This window comes from Poecile atricapillus, chromosome 17 (assembly GCF_030490865.1).
Source record: "Poecile atricapillus isolate bPoeAtr1 chromosome 17, bPoeAtr1.hap1, whole genome shotgun sequence".
Lineage (NCBI taxonomy): Eukaryota > Metazoa > Chordata > Aves > Passeriformes > Paridae > Poecile > Poecile atricapillus.
The window spans coordinates 5,632,759-5,655,663 of record NC_081265.1 but is presented as its reverse complement, the minus strand read 5'-3'; the positions used below and the strand labels follow the sequence as shown (position 1 = coordinate 5,655,663).

At 43.9% G+C, this 22,905-nt stretch overlaps 4 protein-coding genes across 16 annotated transcripts in view; 2 read left to right on the top strand and 2 right to left on the bottom strand.

Moving 5' to 3' along the window:
* SPAG9 (sperm associated antigen 9) overlaps positions 1 to 5,267 on the bottom strand; it is a 58,303-nt gene extending 53,036 nt beyond the window's left edge. For both annotated transcript variants that reach the window (XM_058852481.1, XM_058852482.1), the window contains exon 1: positions 4,827 to 5,267. In XM_058852481.1, coding sequence (XP_058708464.1) covers positions 4,827 to 5,132 — 306 coding nt within the window. In that variant the 5' untranslated portion in view covers positions 5,133 to 5,267. The remainder of the gene's footprint in view (positions 1 to 4,826) is intronic.
* A 3,628-nt stretch (positions 5,268 to 8,895) lies between these two features.
* Positions 8,896 to 12,691, top strand: LOC131585874 (nucleoside diphosphate kinase-like). Its single transcript, XM_058852497.1, has 5 exons — positions 8,896 to 9,141; positions 9,652 to 9,784; positions 10,310 to 10,411; positions 10,744 to 10,856; positions 11,188 to 12,691. Exons 2-5 carry the CDS (start codon positions 9,656 to 9,658, stop codon positions 11,303 to 11,305), a joined length of 462 nt encoding a protein of 153 aa, XP_058708480.1. The 5' UTR covers positions 8,896 to 9,141; positions 9,652 to 9,655; the 3' UTR covers positions 11,306 to 12,691.
* Positions 12,692 to 13,440: 749 nt separating this feature from the next.
* On the top strand, positions 13,441 to 16,237 carry LOC131585974 (nucleoside diphosphate kinase; the record flags this gene model as incomplete). The annotated part of the gene is made up of 5 exons (XM_058852668.1): positions 13,441 to 13,745; positions 13,940 to 14,072; positions 14,644 to 14,745; positions 15,448 to 15,560; positions 16,001 to 16,237. Coding segments are annotated over 5 exons (771 nt in total), but the record flags the coding sequence as incomplete, so codon positions are not given.
* MBTD1 (mbt domain containing 1) overlaps positions 14,087 to 22,905 on the bottom strand; it is a 38,233-nt gene continuing 29,414 nt past the window's right edge. For 11 of the 12 annotated variants that reach the window (XM_058852496.1, XM_058852487.1, XM_058852485.1 and 8 more), the window contains one exon: positions 16,667 to 20,593. In XM_058852496.1, the coding sequence (XP_058708479.1) occupies positions 20,475 to 20,593 (119 nt within the window). In that variant the 3' untranslated portion in view covers positions 16,667 to 20,474. Of the gene's footprint in view, positions 14,424 to 16,666; positions 20,594 to 22,905 lie in introns of those variants that run through there. The other variant, XR_009279057.1, reaches the window with a different exon arrangement.

Genomic DNA, 22,905 nt, shown 5'->3' with positions numbered 1-22,905 from the left:
TATGACACAGTTGAGAAACAGCTGACATAGCCCAGGTAACTCCCCTTTGGGTGCTGCCATCGAAAATCCCACTTCAAACACAGATATGCAGAAATCTTTCTACCCACCCCCCACACAAAGTTTGGGAATATTATTTAGTCAATGTAATTTGAAAACCTCAATGTTTAAGCTGGTTTCGTGTCTTCTTTGTAATAACTGATTCAACTTTTGCACCTTTTACATTCAAGTCATGTCTGGCCTATTCTTGGCAGACTCCCTTTTCAAGAAGGGCTTCAAAGTTTGACACAAATTTGGCACTGGGGCTAAAGACCAACACAGTTTGTTACACTAAACATGAGAAAAAACATGAAAGAATTATAAAGCTGTAGCATCTTTGTTTAGTTGTTTCTCTGATGGTTTCCCAAAAATGTGTCATAGCTTGCTAAAGGCCAGGGACAATTATAAATAACAAACAGCCATTCAGAGCCATTAATGTCATGAAGCTACAGATAGATATAATTTTGTATTTCCTCTCAAGTTCTTCAACTGCAAGTGGTAAAACTGGTTTTGCCTGGAACAGTTTTGTTTCCTCCCACTAGTTTACCTTCATTTTGTTTAAGTTCAAATCTACATTACTGTACTTTAAAGCATTTCTGTAATTACAGCTGAGTATTTTTCCCCAGCAGTAAACTATACCTAATCAGATCTTGGGATTGAGAACTTTGGACTTGGAATATTTTTATTTGGTTTCACTTCTCCTTCTGGTGATAGTATAACCATAGACACAGCCCCAGCAGATTGATCATCACATCCTGACTAAGCCTGCACAAGTATGACAGAAGAACTAGTTAGATAAACCACCACAGCAGCCAAGGACAGGCTGAGCACCCTCATTGAAAGACATTTTTTGGGTTTTTTTTAATTGACAATACGCTCAAATACTGTGTATCTCCTGCACTATTTAATGTAAATCCTGCAGCACATGTAGGAACATGTTAGGCACTCAATAGCCATCCCTTCAGTTCAACTCTAGCTACTGGTTATACAAAACAGTGAGGCAGACAAAAATCTAGGTTTTCCCATTTTAAGTGATGTCCTGTTTGGGCCACAAAGATGTATCTTAAAACTCCAATGAGAAGGGTGAGAAGTGACATTTTTTTGATACCTTTTCTTATTTTCTAAGAGCAGCTGAAGGACACCAACCTGTCTTTAAAACAATCAGACTAGTTTATGTAAGACTACAGAAAATACAGCTGGAATGATCCTTAAGAGGCCATCCTGTTTCCAGGTTCTGATGCTCAGCATTGGATGTCTGGACACTAATTTTGATAAGGCTGTGATAAGGTGTAACACAGGATGCAATGCACAGCTCCTCCTGCATGTGTCTGCTACTGAAACCAATCCTGTGACACCTTCATCAGCCATGCTTGGCAACTCCCATTTAATCCATGCCATTTCCTCCAGGCAGGATCAAGTGTGTCATTTCAGACCTTTGTCCAACTTGTTCTTAAAGATCTCATATAAAAAGTGTGAAAAAGTCCCTCACAAACTTAACTCAAAAATCTTTATGTAAACAATTGTAATGTACTTGAAAGTTTGCAGAAATCTTTGCAATAAATAAAAACTCAAGACTACACAACAGCCCAGCACATCTGGAACCTTCTGTCCTGCACACAACCACTGAAGCACTCAGTACCACATTATCAGCCAAATGAAATATCTGTTCCTGTATTTGTATCATCTTCTGTCTCTTTACATCTTGTTTTCCTGTCACAGGACCCAGGTGCAATGCTGAGCATATCTGATGTCAGGGTCCCACCCACTTGGCAACCCTTATTACTTTATGACAAGTCCTTCAGCAATGTGTATTGCAACGATGATAGATTCTCAGCCAATGGCGAGCTCTTCTTGGAGCAGGGAGAAAATAAATCACCTGAAAAGCCAGTTCAGATGGACTTGGGACACAGAAAAACACATTAAAATTAAAACAACCTGATAGCTGTAAAATAGAGTGAAAGTTTTCTGTAAAATGCATCTTGGTTTTGTTCTCTCAAATGAAAAATACTTAACTCTTAATGCACAGTGTTTACTCAACATACAATCCTGAAGAAGAAAGTTACCTCTGGGAACAGTGAGAAAAAGCAGAAATCAAGCTCATGCTATGACTTACACCAATTTTAGAGGTGGTAAATCCTTTTTCATGGTTGCAAAAGATTTCAAAAACACCTTAATCCCACCAACAGCAGAAAAGCTAAAAGATATCCTAATTTGGCATGGCTAAAAGGAGTAGATTTTATCCTCTTTCTCAGTGCACACAAAACACAGCCAGCTACAAATGCAAGTCTGAAAGAGCACACTGCTGCAGAAGTAACTCTTACCAGGGTATAAAATAGCAGAAGCACAAATGCTGGTTCCTCTCCTACTTTGTTGGGGCAGGGATTGCTACCTCACAGTCACCAAGTGGGAAAGTAAGAACTGGAAGCAGAACAGCAGAGCAGCTAGTTCTTCCATTCCTTCAGCGATATCAAAAAACCTACCATGTTAAAAGTCAGACAAGTGATTTCACAGCAACTACAAAGATCAAGACTGTTGTTCTTAACCAGAAGGTTAAGAAGTAGGCCCAGAACTTCTGTCAAGGTGATTTTAAAAAAAAAATAAATCTTTCAGAAATCCACAAGCAACAACTTTTAAGGCGTTTCTTTCGTAACACTTTTTAAGCACAGGAAGTAAAGAAGGCAAATTACAAAAACGGGGAAAGGAGACCCCTGCCCAAATAGTAAACTATTTAATGCTCATTAAGATACTGCTGCAAATAAATTTCCTACAACAACAAACAGAAAGTAAAAGAAGGTGTATTGACTGTGCAGAGAAGCTGTGGCTGCCTCATCCCTGGAAGTGCTCAAGGGTAGGTTAGACAGGGCTTGGAGCAACCTGGGACAGTGGATGGTGTCCCTGCCCATGGCAGGGGTTGGAGCAACATGAACTTTGAGGTCCCTTCCAACCCAAACCACTGTGTGATTCTATGAACAGATGATAATAAATATAGAACTCAGCAGCTCAAAATTCTCCATTTTGCCACCAGATGACACAAGCAAACTCCACAACTAAAGAAATGTGCTAAACCAGCAACTTTTTGTTCAAGGAAAGTAGTGTTAAATTTCTGTTCCCTCCTTTTATTTCAACCATACTGAACCCATTAGGTTATCTCAGCATCGGAAAAATAATTCAATAATCATTCCTAACACACGTGCCTCTCCTGAACACACCAAGCTGTAAATAACACTTCCACACCTGTACAGGGCAATGATCTCAGCACATCACAGAAATGACCTTTGTGCTTACCATGAAAATACAGTCTTTGGTCTCACTGCACTTTGGAAAGGATAAGCCAGCTGTCTTGCAGCATGAGCGCTAGTTCTTCAACTGCATGAGGCCTGTCCCCTCAAGTTAATTTATCATGACACACAGAAATGGAGATGGCAGTGAAGGCCACTGCCAATACAAGCACATACAGTTCCTGAAAAGCTACAACAACATAATTAACCCCATGTTCTGTTCCATCACATTGGTATGGTTTCTGTCCTGCTGCTCAAGGCCTGTTTTATTCAATCTGGCCAATGTGCTTCAAGCCTGATGGATTTTCTCATAAATTATTTTAGAACGTATTTATTAATCCCCTCCTATTACTCTCAATAGAAAAGTATTTTCTAAAAGACTCTTTTACATCAGCTTGTGTCAGAAAGTGTAGCAACTCCAGTGCCCTGACTGGAGTCCATAAGGCATCATAAATTCACCACGTTTGACAAGGAAGATGATGAATGATCTATCAGTCCAAGACTTTGGGGGGAGGGGAGAGGCGACAACATTACTCATACCACAGCACTTCATAACAAACTGAGTCCTTGAATAATCTGCAGAAAACATTTTGCACTCACTTATACCAGAAACAAACAAATATTTCTACAGGGTAATGTTTTTATGTTTTTTTGGTTTTTTTTAATTTAACTGTCAATGTTGTGTTCACCCTAGTGCAGTTGTTCTTTTGATTTTTGGAAAATTTAGAAGGCAAGCACAACCAGAGAGATTAGCACAGAACAAGGGGTCTGGAAATAGACTTGTAAGATGGCTTGTTCTATTACAGATAATGCTGCCAATCCAATTTCCTCAGGAGTTTGGCAAGACAATGAGCCAGAGGAAGTTGTCCTGCACAGCTACTTCCTATTGTATTGCTTTATAATATCACACTAGATGATATATTTATAATATCACATAAGCTTGCCTGACAAGCTTATTTATGCCGAAGCGATTACTGGGACAAAAACTGAAATAAAAACATCTAACATCCCAAATCAGAGTGGATGTCACTGGAGAGTCCACACCACCTGTTGCTGCTTGAAGCTTTATACACCAACTCAGAAGGGCTTCAGCATACACACTGTGTATTTCATTGGTTTTTGCAAGGCGTTGTCACTGTTTTTGCGACAATGGCCAACCCGTCTCGCCGCATCCCGCGGGGCCGTGCCAGCGCAGCCAGCGCACGGTTCCATGTTAGCTGGGCTCCCCTCCCGGCAGCGCAGCGCTCCGGGGGTTCCCGGGGATGGCTCCGGGGTGAGCGGCGCGGGGCACCCCGCGCACACCGAGCCGTGCGGACGGGCCGCACGGACCGGGAGGGACTCCCCGCCTCCTCATCCTCCTGCCGAGCCGCGTCGCGACCGCCACTCCTCACCGGCGGCTCCGGCGCCGCGCCCGGCCGGGGCACAGCCGCTTCTCCGCTCTGCCCCGGGCGGGCCCAGCGCGAGAGGTGCGGCCGCCCCCCCGGAGCCGCCCCGGCCCAGGGCCGCGCTCACCTCCTCGGCCTGTTTGCGCAGCGCCTTCTCCCGCTCGTACTGCGTGAGCAGCTGCTCGTTGTCGTCCCGCAGCAGCTCCAGCTCCACGCTGGTCTCCTGGCTGTGCGCGCACACCGAGTCCAGGTTCTCCAACACGGCCACCACCAGCGGCATCAGCTCGGCCACCACCTCCTCGTCGTAGCGCCCGATGAGCCGCTCGAACTCGCGGTAGATGGAGCCCGCCAGCCCCGACACCCGCTCCGACATCATGGCGGGGCCGGGTCCGCCGGGGTCCTCCTGGTACACCACGCCGTCCGCCAGCTCCATGGCGGCGGCGGGGAGCTGCGCGGAGCCTGGCGGGGCCCGGCGGGCGCTGCTCGGAGCGGCTCCCTGCGGCGGCTGCGGAGCCTCGGCGGGGCCGGCGGGAGCGGCGCGCGCCTCTGACCTCACCCGCCGCGCCGGGCGGGGCCTGCCGGGACGGCGGCGTGAAGTGCGCGGGGGTGTGGCCTGCGTGGTGATGTCATCGAGGGGCGGGGCCACGGACGGGAAGCGGCGCGGGGGTGTGGCCTGCGCGGTGATGTCATCGAGGGGCGGGGCCACGAGTGTGAAGTGGCGCGGGGGGTGTGGTCTGCGCGGTGATGTCATCGAGGGGCGGGGCCTGTGTGGCGTTATGGCGGCGGCGCGATCGGGCCAAGCGCGTTCGGCGGGAGCGGGGGGACAGCGGGAAGGGCCGGGACACGTCAGGGGACACAGAATCATCGAATCGTCAAGGCTGGAAGAGACCTTTAAAAGGGCAACAAGGCTGGGGAAGTGTGTGGAGCACACTTCCTGTGAGAGGTGGCTGAGGGAGCTGGGGAGAGCTCAGCCTGGGGAAAAGGAGATATATAGATCCTATATATAAATCTACATAGGATCTATATATCTCCTATCCCTACAACTCCTCCTGTCAGGAGAGTGCAGCCAGGTGAGGCTGCTCCCAGGGAACAGTGACAGGACATAGCAGCTTTTGACAATGTTTTTAGTGAAGAAAACTTTCCTAATATCCACTCTAACCTCCTCTGGTGCAGCCTCTATCATAGAACTCAAACTTGGGAAAGTCAGTATTTTTCATTAGGTAATATCACATGTACAGCTGAGGAACCCGGTGGCCCAGCAGCATTCTAGGAACAAAGAAATTAAAATGTGCTTTAAAAATGGCAGAAAGCTCAAGAAGTGGTGGAATTTCAACGGTGGTGATTGCATTGAGCTCCACTGGAGAGCAGCAGAGCCTTAATTTTCTCTTTATTTGGACTGGTTCTAAGGCAATGTAGTGCAGATGTTCTGGAGCCTCACCCTTTTCCAGTGCAGCCTGGATCAGTCCATGGCAGATGGTGGGGCTGTGCTTCCACCCCTGGGGCAGTCGGTTCCAGGTGTACTGCACTCCCCTCCACGTGAAGGGAAACTGAGGCAGCAGGCATTCTGCTGCCAGGGGAATGGAGAAAAATGCATTGGCAATGTCAATAGTGGCATAACATTTCACTGCCTTGGACTCCAGCTCGTACTGGAGCTCCAGCATGTCCGGCACGGCAGCGCTCAGAGGTGGAGTCACTTCATTCAATGCACGATAGTCCACAGTCAATCTCCATTCTCTGTCAGATTTGTGCACAGGCCAGATGGGGCTGTTGAAGGGTGAGTGGGTTTTGCTGAGCACCCCTTGGCTCTCCAGATCACGGATCATCTTGTGTGATGTCATCTCGATTCATCTGAAACTGCCAGCAGTGCACTGTTGAGGTGGCACCCGGGACACCTTGTTCCTCCGCCTTCAGGAGTCCAACTGCAGAAGGACTCTGACTGTCTGAGCAAGGTGTTCAACTGCCTAATCCACTCTGCCTCCACAGCAACTATTCCAAAAGCCCGCCTGAGTCCTTTTGGGTCTTTGAAAGAGCCGTTCTAGAGAAAATCTATGCCCAGAATATAAAGGGCCTCTGGACTTTACCTTAAAGCACAACAGAAGTTAAGATAAATGAAGAGCAGGATATCCTGGAGCAACAAAACATGTCAGAGTGAGGACTCTGGTTACAAGAAGCAAGAGAGACACAGCACAAAATATGAGTTTTGATGAGAACCCCAAATATTTTGGGTGGTAAAGACAGAGGCTGTGAGCTGAGACCAGTGTAAAGCTGGGGGCAAACCAGCAAAGCTGGAGCTGTTAAATGCTACTGAAGTCTGGAGACATTCACAGTCAGTCCTTTGTCTCAGACCTGTTTTAAAAATGTCTACTGGTTGTAAGTTATGTGGAAATGTAGTTTGAGCTCAGCAATTACACTTAGTTCACTCACTAAGAACTTAGAAGGTGTTTACTTCTCTCCCATAATCAGTCCATTTTTTGGAAATTATTTGTCTAGACTCTCTACTTCATCACATATTAGATAAGCATGTAATTTCCAATGTAATTAAGTGATCTTGGTAGAATTTGCAACCAGCAAAAGCTCATTTATGTAGTAACAACTTGCTCTGCTAATCATGGATTAATCTCAAAAGTGACAAAGTTGACCCTTATTTAATGAGGTTAAAAGACTTGGCAAAGATCACAGAGGAGACCTATGCTAAAGCTGGAAGTCAAGCTTGTCCACCTTAGGGCAAGTCCTAAGCTTTAATCATTAAATTATGTAGATTTAACAAGGCTGTAAATAGATGTCCTATTGCTGCTTTAAACTTAATATTTTTAAAAACATCCTGTTTATAGAGACCTTTCTTCTATTTTTACGTATTGTTTTGCCATAGTGAAGATTACAGAGTTTGTTTAAGTAGTATGAAACATCTTAAATAAATGTGTATCAAAGCCAAAGAATAAATCGCATTGACATTGTCAGGAGAATACTCAGAAACTCTAAATCCAAAATAACCTCAAGAAGGACTTGCTAGAATGTATGATGCTGTGATTTTTAAAGTATAATTTATTAAGTCAGAGATCTTCAGAAAAAGACCCTGAATACAATAAAGCAGGTTGTTTGAATAGATGTTGAAGCCAGATCTGGAGTCTCCCAACAGAACTAAAAGTATCACAGGGTGTGTGATGGATTGTGGTGAAGAGAAGGGATCCCAAATAAGGAAATCCATGTTATCAAAAAGCTGAACCTTTACCTGTCAAGCAGCAATGTCCTAGCCAGAGGGAAGCAAAATAATTGTTTTGCTTTCGAGAACAGCCAGGAAGTAGAGCCCAGGAAGTTAATCTCAGTCTGGAAACAAAACCAGGACAATCATGGATTTCCATCCAGACACTTTATCCTCAATTCCCTCCAAGGTAATAAAATGCTCAAGGCAATGTAGCTCAGTGGTAAAGGGTTGAACGGTCTTTTGACTCAAAGAGCTAATACATTATAACCAGAAACAAACAAACAAAATTAATTACCTCCTTTAAAGAGGAAATACAAGCAGAACAGTACGATAACGAGATTTTTATTAAAATAACGCTACGTGCCTTTTGTTAAATAAAAACGCGGATCCAGCGGGCAAGACTGAAACGCTGGAAGGGCTGAGCGTTTCCGCCGCTCTAAGGGAAGAGGCACTTGGTGGGTGCCGGTGTGACCCGGGTGGGGCTGGGGAGGGGATGGATCGCGGATCCCGGGCTGGGGAAGGGATGGATGGCGGATCCCGCCCGGGAGCGGGGCTGGGGGCGGGAGCGGGGCTGGGGAGGGGGTGGATGGCGGATCCCGGGCTGGGGAGGGGATGGATCGCGGATCCCGCCCGGGAGCGGGGCTGGGGAGGGGATGGATCGCGGATCCCGCCCGGGAGCGAGGCTGGGGAGGGGATGGATGGCGGATCCCGGGCTGGGGAGGGGATGGATCGCGGATCCCGGGCTGGGGAGGGGATGGATCGCGGATCCCGGGCTGGGGAGGGGATGGATCGCGGATCCCGGGCTGGGGAGGGGATGGATGGCGGATCCCGCCCGGGAGCGGGGCTGGGGGCGGGAGCGGGAGCGGGGCTGGGGAGGGGGTGGATGGCGGATCCCGGGCTGGGGAGGGGATGGATCGCGGATCCCCGCCCGGGAGCGGGGCTGGGGGCGGGAGCGGCGCTCTCTGCGGGCGGAGGCCGCGCTGTCACCGCGGCGGCTGCCGGGCGGGCGGGGGGTGGACACCCGGCTAAGCCGGGCGGAGACCCGCGGTGACACGGCCGGACAGAGCCACCGGCGCGGGACACAGATTGCCGGAGCCACCGGGGAAACGGGAGGGGCACGGGCTGTGAGAGACACCTGGGGAACAGCGGGGTAGACGGGCTGCGAGACCCACCGAGGCCACCAGCGGGGGACACCGTTTGCCACAGCCACCGGGCCACCCGCGGGGGACAAAGCTTCAAGGTTTGCCACAGCCACCAGGCCACCAGCGGGTTAGGCGGGTCGCTGGGCAGCGGGAAGGGTCCCCCTGTCCCCGGGCAGTGTCCCCGCAGCCCCCGCGTCCCTCACCCGCTCGCTCAGGTGTGCGCGGGCACACGCGGGGCTCGAAGCCCATCTGGTCCTGCTGGTTTCCAGGTGAAAACTCTGCTCGTGGATTTATTTATTAATTTATTGCACGGCACAGGAAGATGGATCCGTGGTGATCGTGACCTTTTTTTCTGTTCAGAGCTTTTCTGATTTCGGTATTCGCTGATTGTTCCTGCACTTGGCACCGTTTCGCTGCTTCAAACTCACTCCTGCAGCACTTGGGAAAACCTGTGCGCAGCCACTGGTTCGTCCAAACGTTGGAGACCATGAATTCCTGACCTTCAGATGCAGCCAATCTAATTACACTGATAGCAGACAGGGCTGGGATGGACTGGGATCATGTTATTCCGGACCTGGAGTAACAAATTTTATTCTCTCCCTCCTCAGGACCATGGCTGCCATCGACGAGCGTACCTTCATTGCCATCAAGCCCGACGGGGTCCAGAGAGGGCTGGTGGGGGAGATCATCAAACGCTTTGAGAGGAAAGGATTCAAACTGGTAGCCATGAAGTTAATACATGTAAGCTCTCCTCAATTGCCATGCCTGCTTTTTAATATCTTCTGTAGCCTTCAAATAGAGCAGCATGCTATAACAACAAATGTGGCATCTGTAACATTTAAAACTGAAATTTTGAGAAGTTGTACTTAGGATGTTTTTGGAAAAGTTCCAATTCCCAGCTCTGGCTAACTGCTTTAGACGTGCTAAGCATACTAATTTTAGTAACCTGATGCCCTTAGTCTGAAGAGAATATTCTTCCAGGTGCACCCTATGCCTAATAAATATCTTTGAGTATCTTTCACAAATCCCAGGTCACATAAACTGCCTGTATTTGCAACAGAAACTTTTCTAAGTTTAGCTGTGGTTAAACCAAACAGTTCAAATTCATATTGACCAAAAATTCTCCTAGGAAGGTGCTAGAAATACTGAATTTTGAAGTGCGTGCAAGTTTCAGGATTACCAGAGCCCTGTGGTTAATCTCTGTGATTTCAGTATGCTCTTAAGTTCTTACTGTAAGCTTTTTTCTCTGTCTGGTTTTTAACCCAGGCCTCTGAGGACCTTCTGAGGGAGCACTACATCGACCTCAAGGACCGGCCATTCTATGATGGCCTGGTGCAGTACATGCACTCCGGACCTATTGTAGCCATGGTGAGTTCCTGGCAAGGAAAACCACACTGCTTGATTGTCTTCCCTGTGATGAGTTTGTGTCAACTGTTGAAATCTAGTTTATTTTTAAAAGGATTTAAAAATATGGATTCAAATAATGTGATTAGGAAGATGCATTGTTCTCTCCCCTCCTTGGGTGAGGAAGGGGATTGTACAGAATCTGACAAAAAGCTTGGAGATAAAATATGCCTAGCTGTGACAAATATTCAGATGTTGATTTGTGCCATGATGGACAGTCCTGTGTTCTTGTGGATGGTATAATTTATCTGCTGCTAAAATTTAATAATCTGAAAGGTTTTTTTTTATTCCTTAAGGTGTGGGAAGGTCTTAATGTGATTAAGACTGGAAGAGTAATGCTGGGCGAAACCAATCCGTTTGATTCCAAGCCTGGCACTATTCGTGGGGACTTCTGTGTCCAAGTTGGAAGGTAAATTTTAAAACTTTTGGTATCATCCAAAGGTACTAAATGCCAAGTGTTATGTCATGATACCTGCAGGAACTGTGCTCCATCCTTCTCTGTCTCACACAGAGCTGCCATTCCCTGTGCCTGTGTCATATTAGGATCTTAGGATGGGGATCAAGTCATGGTTGTCCCCATTGGCAAAAATGAGGAGTAAAGCTGGCACTGCCTATGCTGTGTCTTTTCCTACTTTACTGTTAGTTAAAGCTCCTGTCCATAACAGGAACAACTTCAAAACAAGAAGCTTACTTTAATTTAAGAATTCTCTTACTCTTTTATTCACCTTTTCTTTTCCTAGGAACATCATTCATGGCAGTGATTCTGTGGAAAGCGCTGAGACTGAGATAAATTTATGGTTCACTCCTGAAGAACTAGTTGATTACAGAAGCTGTGCTCATGAGTGGATATATGATTAAAACCCACACTGAATCTTCTGATATCCCCATGTCCATGAGCAGCTGCCAGCCTCTAGCTATTCCAAAGAATTCCCTGGTAGAAACCTCAGAAAACAGTGAGATTGCTCTGTTGTGGATGTTAAATAGTCAGTGCTTGCTGCTCCTTTGATCTAAAAGATGTCAAGTTATAGATGGAATTGCACATTTTAAAAGCTGTTTCTGGGATTGAGAGATATGAGGTGAAAACACAAAGCAGATAACAAACATATTTTTCTGAAGCACTTTATAGTCATAGAGAGTATTTTGGTAAGCATAAAAACAAATGGATAAATTATTTTTTGGTAAATAAACATGCAAATGGCTCAGAGTCAGAGGTTAACTTTGCTAAAATATTAGAGGGCAACTGATGGTGTGTAAATGTTTTGATAGTATGTCCAAGATGCTGAGCATTTACTTAATATCAAGTCAAGTGTGTCCCCATTCCTAAAACAGCTGCAGAAAAAAGCCCATTTCTCTCCCCAGAACATGCTGTGACCATAGAGAGCTCAGCTCTGGCTAAAATGACAACTGGCCTCCACACTGACACTGTTTCAACTTGTTCTTTTTTCAATCCACATGGGATTTATTTTGCATTTTAAGGAAAGATTAACTAGCCAGGCTTTATGAAATGTCCTTTTATGTGAAAAGCAGATTAATGTGAGGATGGATGAGGGAGATTCTACCTTCAGTCACTTCAGTGCAGCAGCTCTCTGACATTGCACAAAGCAATAAGTGGTGTTTGTTTTGCCAGCTGAACAGGTGATAATTTAGCTTGATTCTCATTAGTGACCTTTCTTAGTAGCTAGGACTACAAAGCAAACGGTCCTTGGATAAGTTGTTTCAGAAATTACTTTAGCACTATAGTTTTGTATTTATTTAACGATGTAAAGAAGTACAGTCGTAACAATGCAGAAAGTGTTTCAGTTTCAACAGCAAAAGTTGTACTGGATGAGGAAGTTGGGATTGATATTAGGTATTTATTTCCCTGCAACATCTTATTCACTAAGAGCAAGAGTTTCATGGAATCAGTTTCTCAAGCTCCATGATTTTTTCCCCAACACTGAGTTCTTCTATCTGAATACTGAACTATGCAATGAATATTGAATTGAAGGCTTATGATACGTTATAGTGATATCAAGCTCCTAAAAAGAGATGGCACAAAAGAAAACAATATTTGTTGTTTCTTAAGTGAAATAAAATTATATTTAAAATATTATGTCTTATATTTAGTTAATGAGTATAGGGAGGGGGGACAAATTCTCTAACTGTGAAGCTGTAGATGAGGCTGTAAGCTTCTCTTCTGAAAATATTCAGTGTTATAGAACATAAATCATTAGGTCAAAAGAAGTTGGAGGAAAGGGAATATGTGACAAACCTGAGCATGAGAATAGTAGTCTCCAGTTTAATCTTTGCTTGAAAGGTTACTTGAGACTTCTTGATTCTACAAAACAGAGAAATGTGCTTTATCTGGAGGTGTGGGGGCTGTCAGAAAGCTGTTGATTAGTGTTTCTAATGTGTTGAGACTGGGAAGACACTGAGGCCAGCATTCATTCATGGCTGAGGTGCCTGTGCAGGTCCAGTGTGAAACCTCTCATTGATGCTGTGAAGCCTGACTAACTGGCCTCTCAATAAGAGACAACACAAAGACTGCAGATATGTTTGATAAATCAGTGATATAATTTGATATCATTGGTATCCCACCCGCAGTGATGTGTGTGATTACAACTTGCTCAGGATAAGGTGCTCTATCAACCAGGAAAGGGCCAAGTATTAAGCATCATAAAAAATAACAACACACTCCGTGCTTCATGTTGTGACATGGCTTCAGGGACTGTGAGGTTTTGACACTTGGCAGTTTCATCTTCCCAATAAAATTACCAATGATGTTCCTGGGTTACGGATCCCACATAGCTCTTCTGTGATAAATAAGCTTTCGAGGAGCTGTAGCCGTGCTGTGCAGCCGGGGTGGCAGGACCAACCCTCAGGCCGCGGGAATTCCTGAAAGCACCCAACCCAGCAAAAAATGGGTAAAAAGTTATTTAGCTGTATTAAATATCCGCAGTCTTTTCAGTGACTTAAAGGCTTAAACCACAGTTGCTGCGTCTGTGAATTAATAACCCTCAAAGCGGCGGAGGCGACAGGTGCGGCCGGGCCTGGCCAAGTGCCGCCCCTCAGCCGCCGGGCCTGGCCGAGTGCCGCCGCTCGCCCGCCGGGTCCGGCAGCGACCGCAGTCCGCTCCGGTCCCGTCCCATCTCATCCCAACCCGGTCCCGCTCGGTCCTGGCGATCCCTCCCCCGAAGCGTCACCGGCCCGGCTCCTCCTATGCGCGGGGCGGGGGATCCGCCGTCCACCCGCCTCCTCCTGTGCCTCTTCCTCCGGCGGCAGCGGCGCGGGCGGTAGCGGCGGCGGCAGCTCTGCATAGGTGAGGGCGGGCCCCTGGCTCCAGGGGCATGGGGGGCTGCAGGCGGGGGGCCCGGCGGGGTTCGGCGGGGCCTGGACGGGCTCGGTGGGGCCGGGGGAACGTTCCGTGGCGGTGCCGCGTGGCGGGGAGGTGCCGCTATGGCCGCCGCCGACCTTGAGGCCGCGCGTCCCCTCACGCGGCGCTCCCGCCCGCAGCGCTATGGCGGGGAACGGCGAGCGCACCTTCATCGCCATCAAGCCCGACGGCGTCCAGCGCGGGCTGGTCGGGGAGATCATCAAGCGCTTCGAGCAGAAAGGATTCCGGCTCGTGGCCATGAAGTTCGTGCACGTGAGTGCCCGCGCCTTGCTCCCAAACCCCATCCCTGCCTTGCCCCAAATCCCGTCCCTGCTCTGCCCCAAACCCCGTCCCTGCCCTGCCCGAGGGGCACTCACCACACCCCACGGAGAATCTCCCCTTGCGGCTTCTCCTGCGGCACAATGTGGATCTGATGGCGGATGTGCTGGAGCATTCGTCAGGCCCGGCTTCCTGCCCGGCACATGGCTTTTCCCCTTAACAAAAAAACCGAATTTTGCTGCAGAGATTTAATGCAGCCCAACTGAGCTGGAATGGCCTTGACTGAAAGGTTGCATGGGGTAACATCACCTCGGGGTGCCATACTCTGCTTATCGCCGAAGATAACTGCAGTGCAAAAAAATCACATTTACAATTCCCAGCACTGCCAGAAAGAACTCCTTTAATGTTACAGCAGGAGCCCCCACTGATACCCATAATAGTACTGCAGCATTGTTGGTAACATTAATTATTACTGGATCTAATTACTAACGCCATAGTCTTACACCAGTAACACCTTTTGTTCAATGATATTCAGAAAATTTTATTTAAATTTGCCCTTTTAAAGGCCTCTGAAGACCTTCTCAAACAACATTACATTGACCTGAAAGACCGCCCCTTCTTCCCTGGTTTGGTTAAATACATGAACTCTGGACCTATTGTGGCCATGGTAAGTGGCTTAATTTTAGTTTACTTTCTTGAATATATTTGTCTTGCTCTGTAAATTATTAAAACTATTCAGAGATAGTATTGCAGAAACATTTTTTTCAAGCTACCTAGTTCTGATAGTGGCAAAAGGAAAAATTAAAACAGTGAAATTACTATATAATAAGAAAAGTGCACATATAAAATGGGTATTAAAATGCCTAATACATAAATGTATAAAGCAAAATTCCTGAAAGCAAGTCTTCTGAACCAAAATCTCTGTTTTGGGCAAAAAAAGGTCAGGCTCTCTGACACAAGAACCCAACTTCTGTGTCATTCATTCTTAGAATCCCCCCAAAACAAGGTACTTGCTGTAATAGCAGTTACTGCTGTGATGATGAACTAGGAGAGGACACTCAGCAGGCTGTCTCTGTTCCACCAAAACACCAAGGGCTGGGAATTTGCTTTGTATATTAACTCTGAGGCTTGGTAAAGTATTTCCTTCATTGCAGTAACAATGTTGATAGTTCTTTTTACAATTACTTTCAGTTCAGATGGTTTTTTTCCCTTTTCACCTTTACAGGCCTATGAGAGAGAATCTAGGCAAGGTTGATATCTTTCGTGGTAGAGCCTTTGTTTCTTTGCAAAGTATGGTAGAGCAAAGATGACTTCTCAGTATTTTGCATAAGCACAGGCTTACCAGAATTTTTGTGTTTTTTACCTTAAGGTATGGGAAGGACTCAACGTGGTTAAAACTGGGAGAGTAATGCTGGGGGAAACCAATCCTGCAGACTCCAAGCCTGGCACCATCCGTGGTGACTTCTGCATTCAAGTGGGAAGGTTTGTGCTCAGTCTGTTAATACTAAAACTCAACAACTCCTACTCATTGTTTACTTGCCAACACAAAAACTAGTGACATTCTTTTATTCTAGAAGGCCAGAATTGGTGGTAGAGACCTTAGTCTGATGGTGTTTCTGTTTGCAGGTCACAGTGCATAGCTTCTGCTTAGGAAAGTGGTACAAAGCTGATTTATTTGCAGTCCAACTCCTCCCCAGAGCAGCATGTAAGCTCAGGCAGGGGCTGGTGTAGAACAGTAGCTCTAGAGTGACCCTGATAGGCGTAATTAGCTCTTTGGGAGGGGTGGGGGTGTTGGAACACTCTACCTAAAATAACAGCAGTAGTCTCCCCACTCTAGATGCTTCATCCAAGTTTTTGCAAATTGAGAACACAGCTGCTGAAAATGTATTTTTATAGGGAACAATGTTTGTCTCCTTCCACAGGAACATCATCCATGGCAGTGACTCAGTGGAGAGTGCACAGAAAGAGATCAACCTGTGGTTCAAACCCACAGAGCTCATCGACTTCAAGCCCTGTGCACATGACTGGATCTATGAGTGATGGGTTCCCACAGGGATTTGTGCCTTCTAACACCTCATCTCATTCCAGCTGCTGCCCTGGGAGCAAACACAGTTATTTTATTGCTAAAACTGACTGTCAAATAAATGGGTGTGAACTAATTCCTTGTGGTGGATTCACTTACAACAGACCCCTGTTCAAATACTCCAAGTAATTTTAGTCATTTGGGAGCCACTGACACATGACCCTGGCACAGCTGCTGGACTCAAGCAGAAGCAAATTTGCAGAGGGAGAGCTGAAGGGAGGATGGAGCTACTTCCAACACAGCTAGAGGGAAAAAGAGATACCACAAAATTTCCCTCCTTACACAAATATTAATACTAAATGAAATGAGACAGAATGCAAAGCTTGCTCTCTGACATGCTTATCTAATACACCTTGTCTTATCAAACCCCTTGCCTTGTGTTCAGGGCCTCAAATGATTTGTTGTCACACCAACATAACTAAAATACTCATGTTTTTAGAGATTGTGGGTATTTTTAATAGGGCTAAGAGTTACTTTTAAACAAAACAATCACTATTCAGAAAAAGACTTTTAATCATTTTTATTTTGTGTAAAAAAGGCAAATTTAGTGAATTATTTTCATCTTGTACACAAAGTTATAATTTTAATGCTTTTCACATCCATGCTGAAAATCTGCAGTCTCGTAAAAATGAAAGTAACATTAATTTCTCCAAAAGCATTTTTTCACTGAGTTATGTACATTGCATGAGAAAGCTTTAAATACTCTCTCACTGACCACACAAATTACCAAGAAAATAAAAGATTAAATTTATACAGGTATTGATCTATATATCAAATACATACAGAAATGATGTAAAAACCCATTTGTTTAATCTTGATTCCCGCCCCAACATTTTCCCAGGGGCCTTTTTTTGTATAAATGGCTGTGGCTTTTCATTTTAAATATGAAAAAAAATCAAAAGGAAGAAAAATTCAGCTGAAATCACAGTTTTTTAAAATCCCCTCCCAATAAAGGATTGTTACCAAATATATTAGCACCATTGTACAAAGATTGAGGGAGGGTATTCACATCACAGAAAACAATAAAAAAACCAAAACAAACACTGAAACCCGTGTTAGTATCTGTAGAACAAGGAATCAATAACTGCTGTAGCTTTCCTCAGATGCAGCAAGGAACAGGTTAGAGAGTTCTGAAAATAAGGTAATAATGAAAGATCAGCAGAGAGATCTGGAAGAATAAAAGAGGGGCAGCAGCCAAGTCAGGGACAGGGCTTAGGCTGCCTCATGGTCAGAAAAACTTGCTGTGCCAAATGCCAAAATTAGTCCGACCCCATTGAAGGTTTCAGGTGTCCAACATTTGCTGCTCTCTCAGCCAGGGAGCGTGACTTGAAAGCCAAGAGAAACATCCCAGAGCTGTGGGAATGCTTTGCAAAGCCAGGGAGCTGCCAGAGGGACACCCCACAGGCTCTCTGGGGATCACATCCCTGGTACCACCTTGCTGAGCCTCTCTCCTCAGCAAGTGACTTCCAGCTGCTCTTTCCATGGTTTGCTTAGCACAGGTGTCACCGTACTTGACAATTACACAATTGAAGCATATTATGAACTCAGACTCACAAAAGACATTTCACCAACTGCTGAAGTCACACAGGTAGCCGAGAACATACATCACCTCACAGACTTTAGTGTTTGATGAAAAAAAGAATATTATAAAGACTGACAGACTTTAGAACAGATTCTTACATTTCTCCCAACACAGGAAGTGTGTTAAGGACTAATTTTCCCTCTTGACATTTGAAGACCAACTCTGAAATCAGGGAGGAGCCTAGGCAATACTCAGGGCAATACTCAATTTAGTGACCTGGCAATGCACCTCACTCATTCACTAGCGTGACCTTCTACATTATTTAGACATTATTACATTATTACACACTAATTAATGCAACAGTTTTTCTACTCAAGTCAGAAGCTGTTGATGAGAGAAGAAAAGTAAGACTGTGAGAACCTTGTTCCAGCTGATGGGACAACCTGCAAGATGTTGCATTAAAAAAAAATAAAGAAAAAATCAATAGTGCTATACTTACCAAATCAATGCTTGTCTAGCTGTATTTTACAGCAGATTAAATTGAGAACACAGTAAAACAATCAAGGCTCAAAGTGTCACTACAAAGGTCTCTAATCCCAGTTCTCCAATCTAGGCTGCTCAAAATAAACATCATGGATGGGTCAGAATCTGAGATAAGGTATTTGAAGTCTACCAGGTCCAACAAAGCCCTTTTTATGGCTGTTTTAGAGAGCTAAAATGTCTTTACCACCTGAAGTTATAGATTCTTGTAATCAGATTAACAGATTCTGTCAATAGAAGAAACTGTTGTTAAAAACAGGTCGTTATTTAAGAAATTTTACCAGTAAGGGAGAAAAGAATTCCAGACATTCCTACACTATACAGGACACGTTTTACTTCCAGTAGTAAATACAAAACTTTACATAATTAACCCCTCTTGCATAGAATGAGGTAAACCTGTGCATATCACCAATACTATGTACCCAAAGTTGGAGCAATATTTTAGAAAATAATCAAATTGCTGGTTTTCAACTTTCTATGCACTTTTTTTTTTAAGCTCAAACAACAATATACAAAAATGGTCTCCTGGGGCTCTGTGGGTTGATATCCTTAAAGCATTTCTTAGGCTGTAGGAATACAGATGTTAATAATTTTTGATCAATTTTTTTTAAGCCCTAATTTATGGTCAAGAGTTAGATGATCATTGTACTGCTCTGAAGGGGACCTGTGAAGACCCAGAAGCACTTATAGAACTTATGAGATAATTCCTGAGAGTTTAGTTAATGAACCTTACTGGTAAAAGCTAAAGCTCTTGATGCACATTCTTCCAGTCACAGCTCTGCAGGGCTGATCAACCACCTCATTCACCAACTCCATTGACAAAAATGTATGAAGGTTAAAAATATGGAAACAAAATCTAAATTATTAAGAGCTCCTTAAGATTATTAAGAGCAAAAATACTTTGTGTTTAAGTGGTCATCATTTTCACCCTTTTATGTGACTTTAGCCTTGTAAAAATCTGGAAGCTGACCAGGTGGGGCTAATGGGATGCTTAACATGAGACAAAAATTCCAGGCAACAGGCAAATGCAGTTTATGAATTATAGACTAAAAAACCATGTGATTTTGATACTGTTCTCAAGTCTCAACTCCTATGTTACACTATAGCAGCAAGACATGAATATTTCAGGTTATGCAGGACTGAACTATTTTTTAATCCACAATGTAGGGCTCCTTTCAGCTCACCTGAAACCATGTAGCACATCAGTTCTGAATGGTCACAGATTAATATTTAAGATGGTAAGGAAACATTTAGGGCTTTCTGAATGGAAAAAAAAAAATAAAACAAAAACACTAGAATACTCACAAGTTCCTTCCCACTACCAAGGGAGTCCTTAGTGACTGTCGATCTAAGCTGCTTCTTCAGTCAAAATTCAGAGCTACAACTAATCTTCCAATGAGAGAATTTTTTCAAATTCCAGTTTGGCATAGGGCTCTGTAAACATTTACTGAAGCATTCCAAGACTACAGACTTCATATACAGACAAGAACTTTGTAGATCCAATCCAATGCCCACTGCGGTCAACGGAGACAAAGCTACTGATATTAATGGGCACTGAATCAGACACTAAGGAACGTTAAAAAACAAGACCTTATACAAAAAAGGGTATTTTAAACTAAAAAAAAAACATCTTGAAAAGTTAAAATCTTCCTCAGGCAATGGCTCCGTTGCACTTGGGGCTACTCACTGAGTAGAGCTTTACAGGACTGTCTTCCACATATAATTTATGTCTATAAATCAGGGCTTTAAAGCCTTATTTTCACAATTAAAAAAACAGAGGCGTGACCAGTGCAGTTCACAAGAGTCTAAAAGTCTCCCAACTTGTACCAAAAAGGTTCATTTGTTATGACAGTTCATAGTTGTATTTGCAACTATATCTTCCTCCAACTGCTTCCCACAATCATGCTAAATAAACTTTAATCTTACCAAAAAATTAGAATTTCAGTTCTTGTTAACAATGCACAATAAATCTGAACTTGAAAATATTACAAAATTCTTTCAAAAGCTTCAAATACAACACAAAAGTGTCCTTTGTTTTTGTTTTTAATAAATTGAAAAATCTTTTTCACTAAAATAGTTTCCCCACCCTTCCAAAAAATTCTGAACTGAGTCTAATTCATCTACATTTAGCAAAGCACCCCAGGCACAGTCACCTGAACTGCACCATCCAAGTGGGAACAGAATCAGTCAGTCTTGGAGAAAGGTTCTTTTCCTGTCACCAATGCTGTGCCCCTCACTCCTGGGAGCTGCCTCAGGGTTCCTGTTTGATGTAGTAGCTGGCAGAGCCATTGCTTTCCTGGTCAGATGTTCCCTGCAGGAAGCTGTACTCCTCTCCATCCAGCAACTCCTCCTTCAGCTGTAACGAAGTCACTACAAATCAAAAATTCACATTAAACATTTATATCATTTAAAGTGCAACTTTTCCTTAAATTTATTTAATATTACTGATATTGGGAGCATCCCAGATCCCCATTTTCTTATATTCTGCATTTTAGTCATGCTTTAATACTCAAGATCCCACAGAAAACAGACACTGTGAGTGCAGATTGCTTTAAGTTATGCTCTAATATTAACAGATTTCAAATCACTTACAATAATATATTCTCTACCACATTTTCTCAAGAACTGAGTATTTTAAACCACTTTGCTTCTTATTTAGTCTTTATGCAAGTGAAAATGAGATTGGAAATGGCCAACAGTTAACCTACAATTCAAACTACTTAGCCCAGTTACTGTAAACAGTCTATGTGAGACAACAAAATATATTGACAAAGATTTCTCAATCCATCATTACAATTTTAAGATCACAGAAGGTAGGTTTCATTAAAACATTTTTTTGTAGTTTTATTCTTCTCTCTTATTTTGTCAAAATTTAATAGAAATGAGATTAAGACAAAGGTGCTAGGAATAGCAATAATGTCACAATTACTTTTTCAGTTTCATTAATGAATAGAGATGATAATCAAAATATGAGCACAATGAAAAGAACATTGAAAACAAAACATGTAAACCGTCATTAAAGGTGCAGTACCCACATTAAAGGGTTGATTATACAAAAATAAATGATTTGCTATGACCAAATGAATGAGAAAAGTATCAAAGTTTATAATTATTGAATATAAAGTTTATATACATTGTCAATGTGTCTTGAAATGCAGAAATATGCAGTGAAAGGAAAATACCCCAACCCAGAAACTGCTGCTACTGATAGCCCTGCAGTAATTTATAAGCTGTTTGATTATTCTTTTATAAATATTCTAAGTTGAAACAAGCTCCTGAGCTAAATAAAAATAAAATTTGAAAATTAAGATAGTAGATGATGTCAAAAGTTGCTGCAGCATAGTGCAAGCTCTCCTCATCTTTCTTTAATAGATTCCTCCTCCCACCTACACAGCCCACAATCCTTTCCTTATTTTTTTCTCCCAAACACTTTTCCCTGCATCATGCTCAATTCTGACCAAGATTCCTGATCTCTGGGGGGCTGTCTGAATGATAAGACACACAACTGGCTACTTGGCTATGCTGCAATGCCTTAAGCAAAGGCTACACAGAGGTCAGGGATATAAAGCAACCCACCATGCACTTTCCCTTCTCTCCCCTGAGCAGGAAGCTCCTGCAGGTACAGGAGTAACAGCAGTTGTCATCATTTGGATTGTCTCTGGCTCATTTCAACCAAAGTCCTGACATTTAGATATTTAATTATATGTTACTTCATTTGTTCCTATTGCATAGCTTTTAACTACAATCCTTCATTAGAAAAGCTTAGTTACAGCTACACAGCAAATTACTTGAAAGAAGAAAAAGGCAAACTAATGGAAGTCATCCAGCTGAAGGAAAAGGAATGCAGATGGGCCAGGTACTCCCTTTTTATGTTGTCTCAGTGATTTGCCAGGACACAGTGACAGACTGTGTCTGATGCCATGACATTCAAACCTCATGACCTCTCAAAACCAACACAAATGGAGCAATATGCTTCACCTACATGCTTGGATGAATCTCTGGGAACAGACTCCTCTGCCAGGCTGGCTGTAGTTTTTTTTTTTTTAATTAAGCAGTCCAACAGGTGAATTTCAGTGCTTAAGAGATCATTTCAGATGACTGAAAGATGCAAGTATTCATGCACCCTAAAGCAGCACCAGGAATTTGCTAGAGAGCAAAACCACTTTATACATACCAAGGTGAAGAAGTGCTGAACCTGTCTCCTGTGCTCATGACAGTACAAAAGGGGAAAGAATTGGGTTTGAACCTTACTGATTTCTCCCATGGACAAGAAGTTTCAGAATAGATGTTTTGTTACTAATCTTCTGCTGACTCCATTCAAAGCCATGGAAACATCCCCTGCACTGTGCCTGCATATGTCCTACAGCTACTGCAGCCATCAGGCAATGAATGATGCTGAGGAATATGTGTGTAATTAATGAGTTCTGGCCAATCTCAAACATGTTCTAAACTGATTAGATGGTATCAAGGTGATGCCTCCTTCCAAGAGTCTGAAAAGGTATGGTCTTGCTTGTTTCAATATAAACACAAACATCTTTGGACAACGAAGGCTACACCACAAAAAAAATTAATTTTGTCCAGCCATACCAAAACTCAGTGTTGAAAAGTTCCCCTCAATTGATCATAGAAAGCATTGAGTATCAGAAACCAAGGAAAACATAGGTGTTTCATAGGAACTGTAA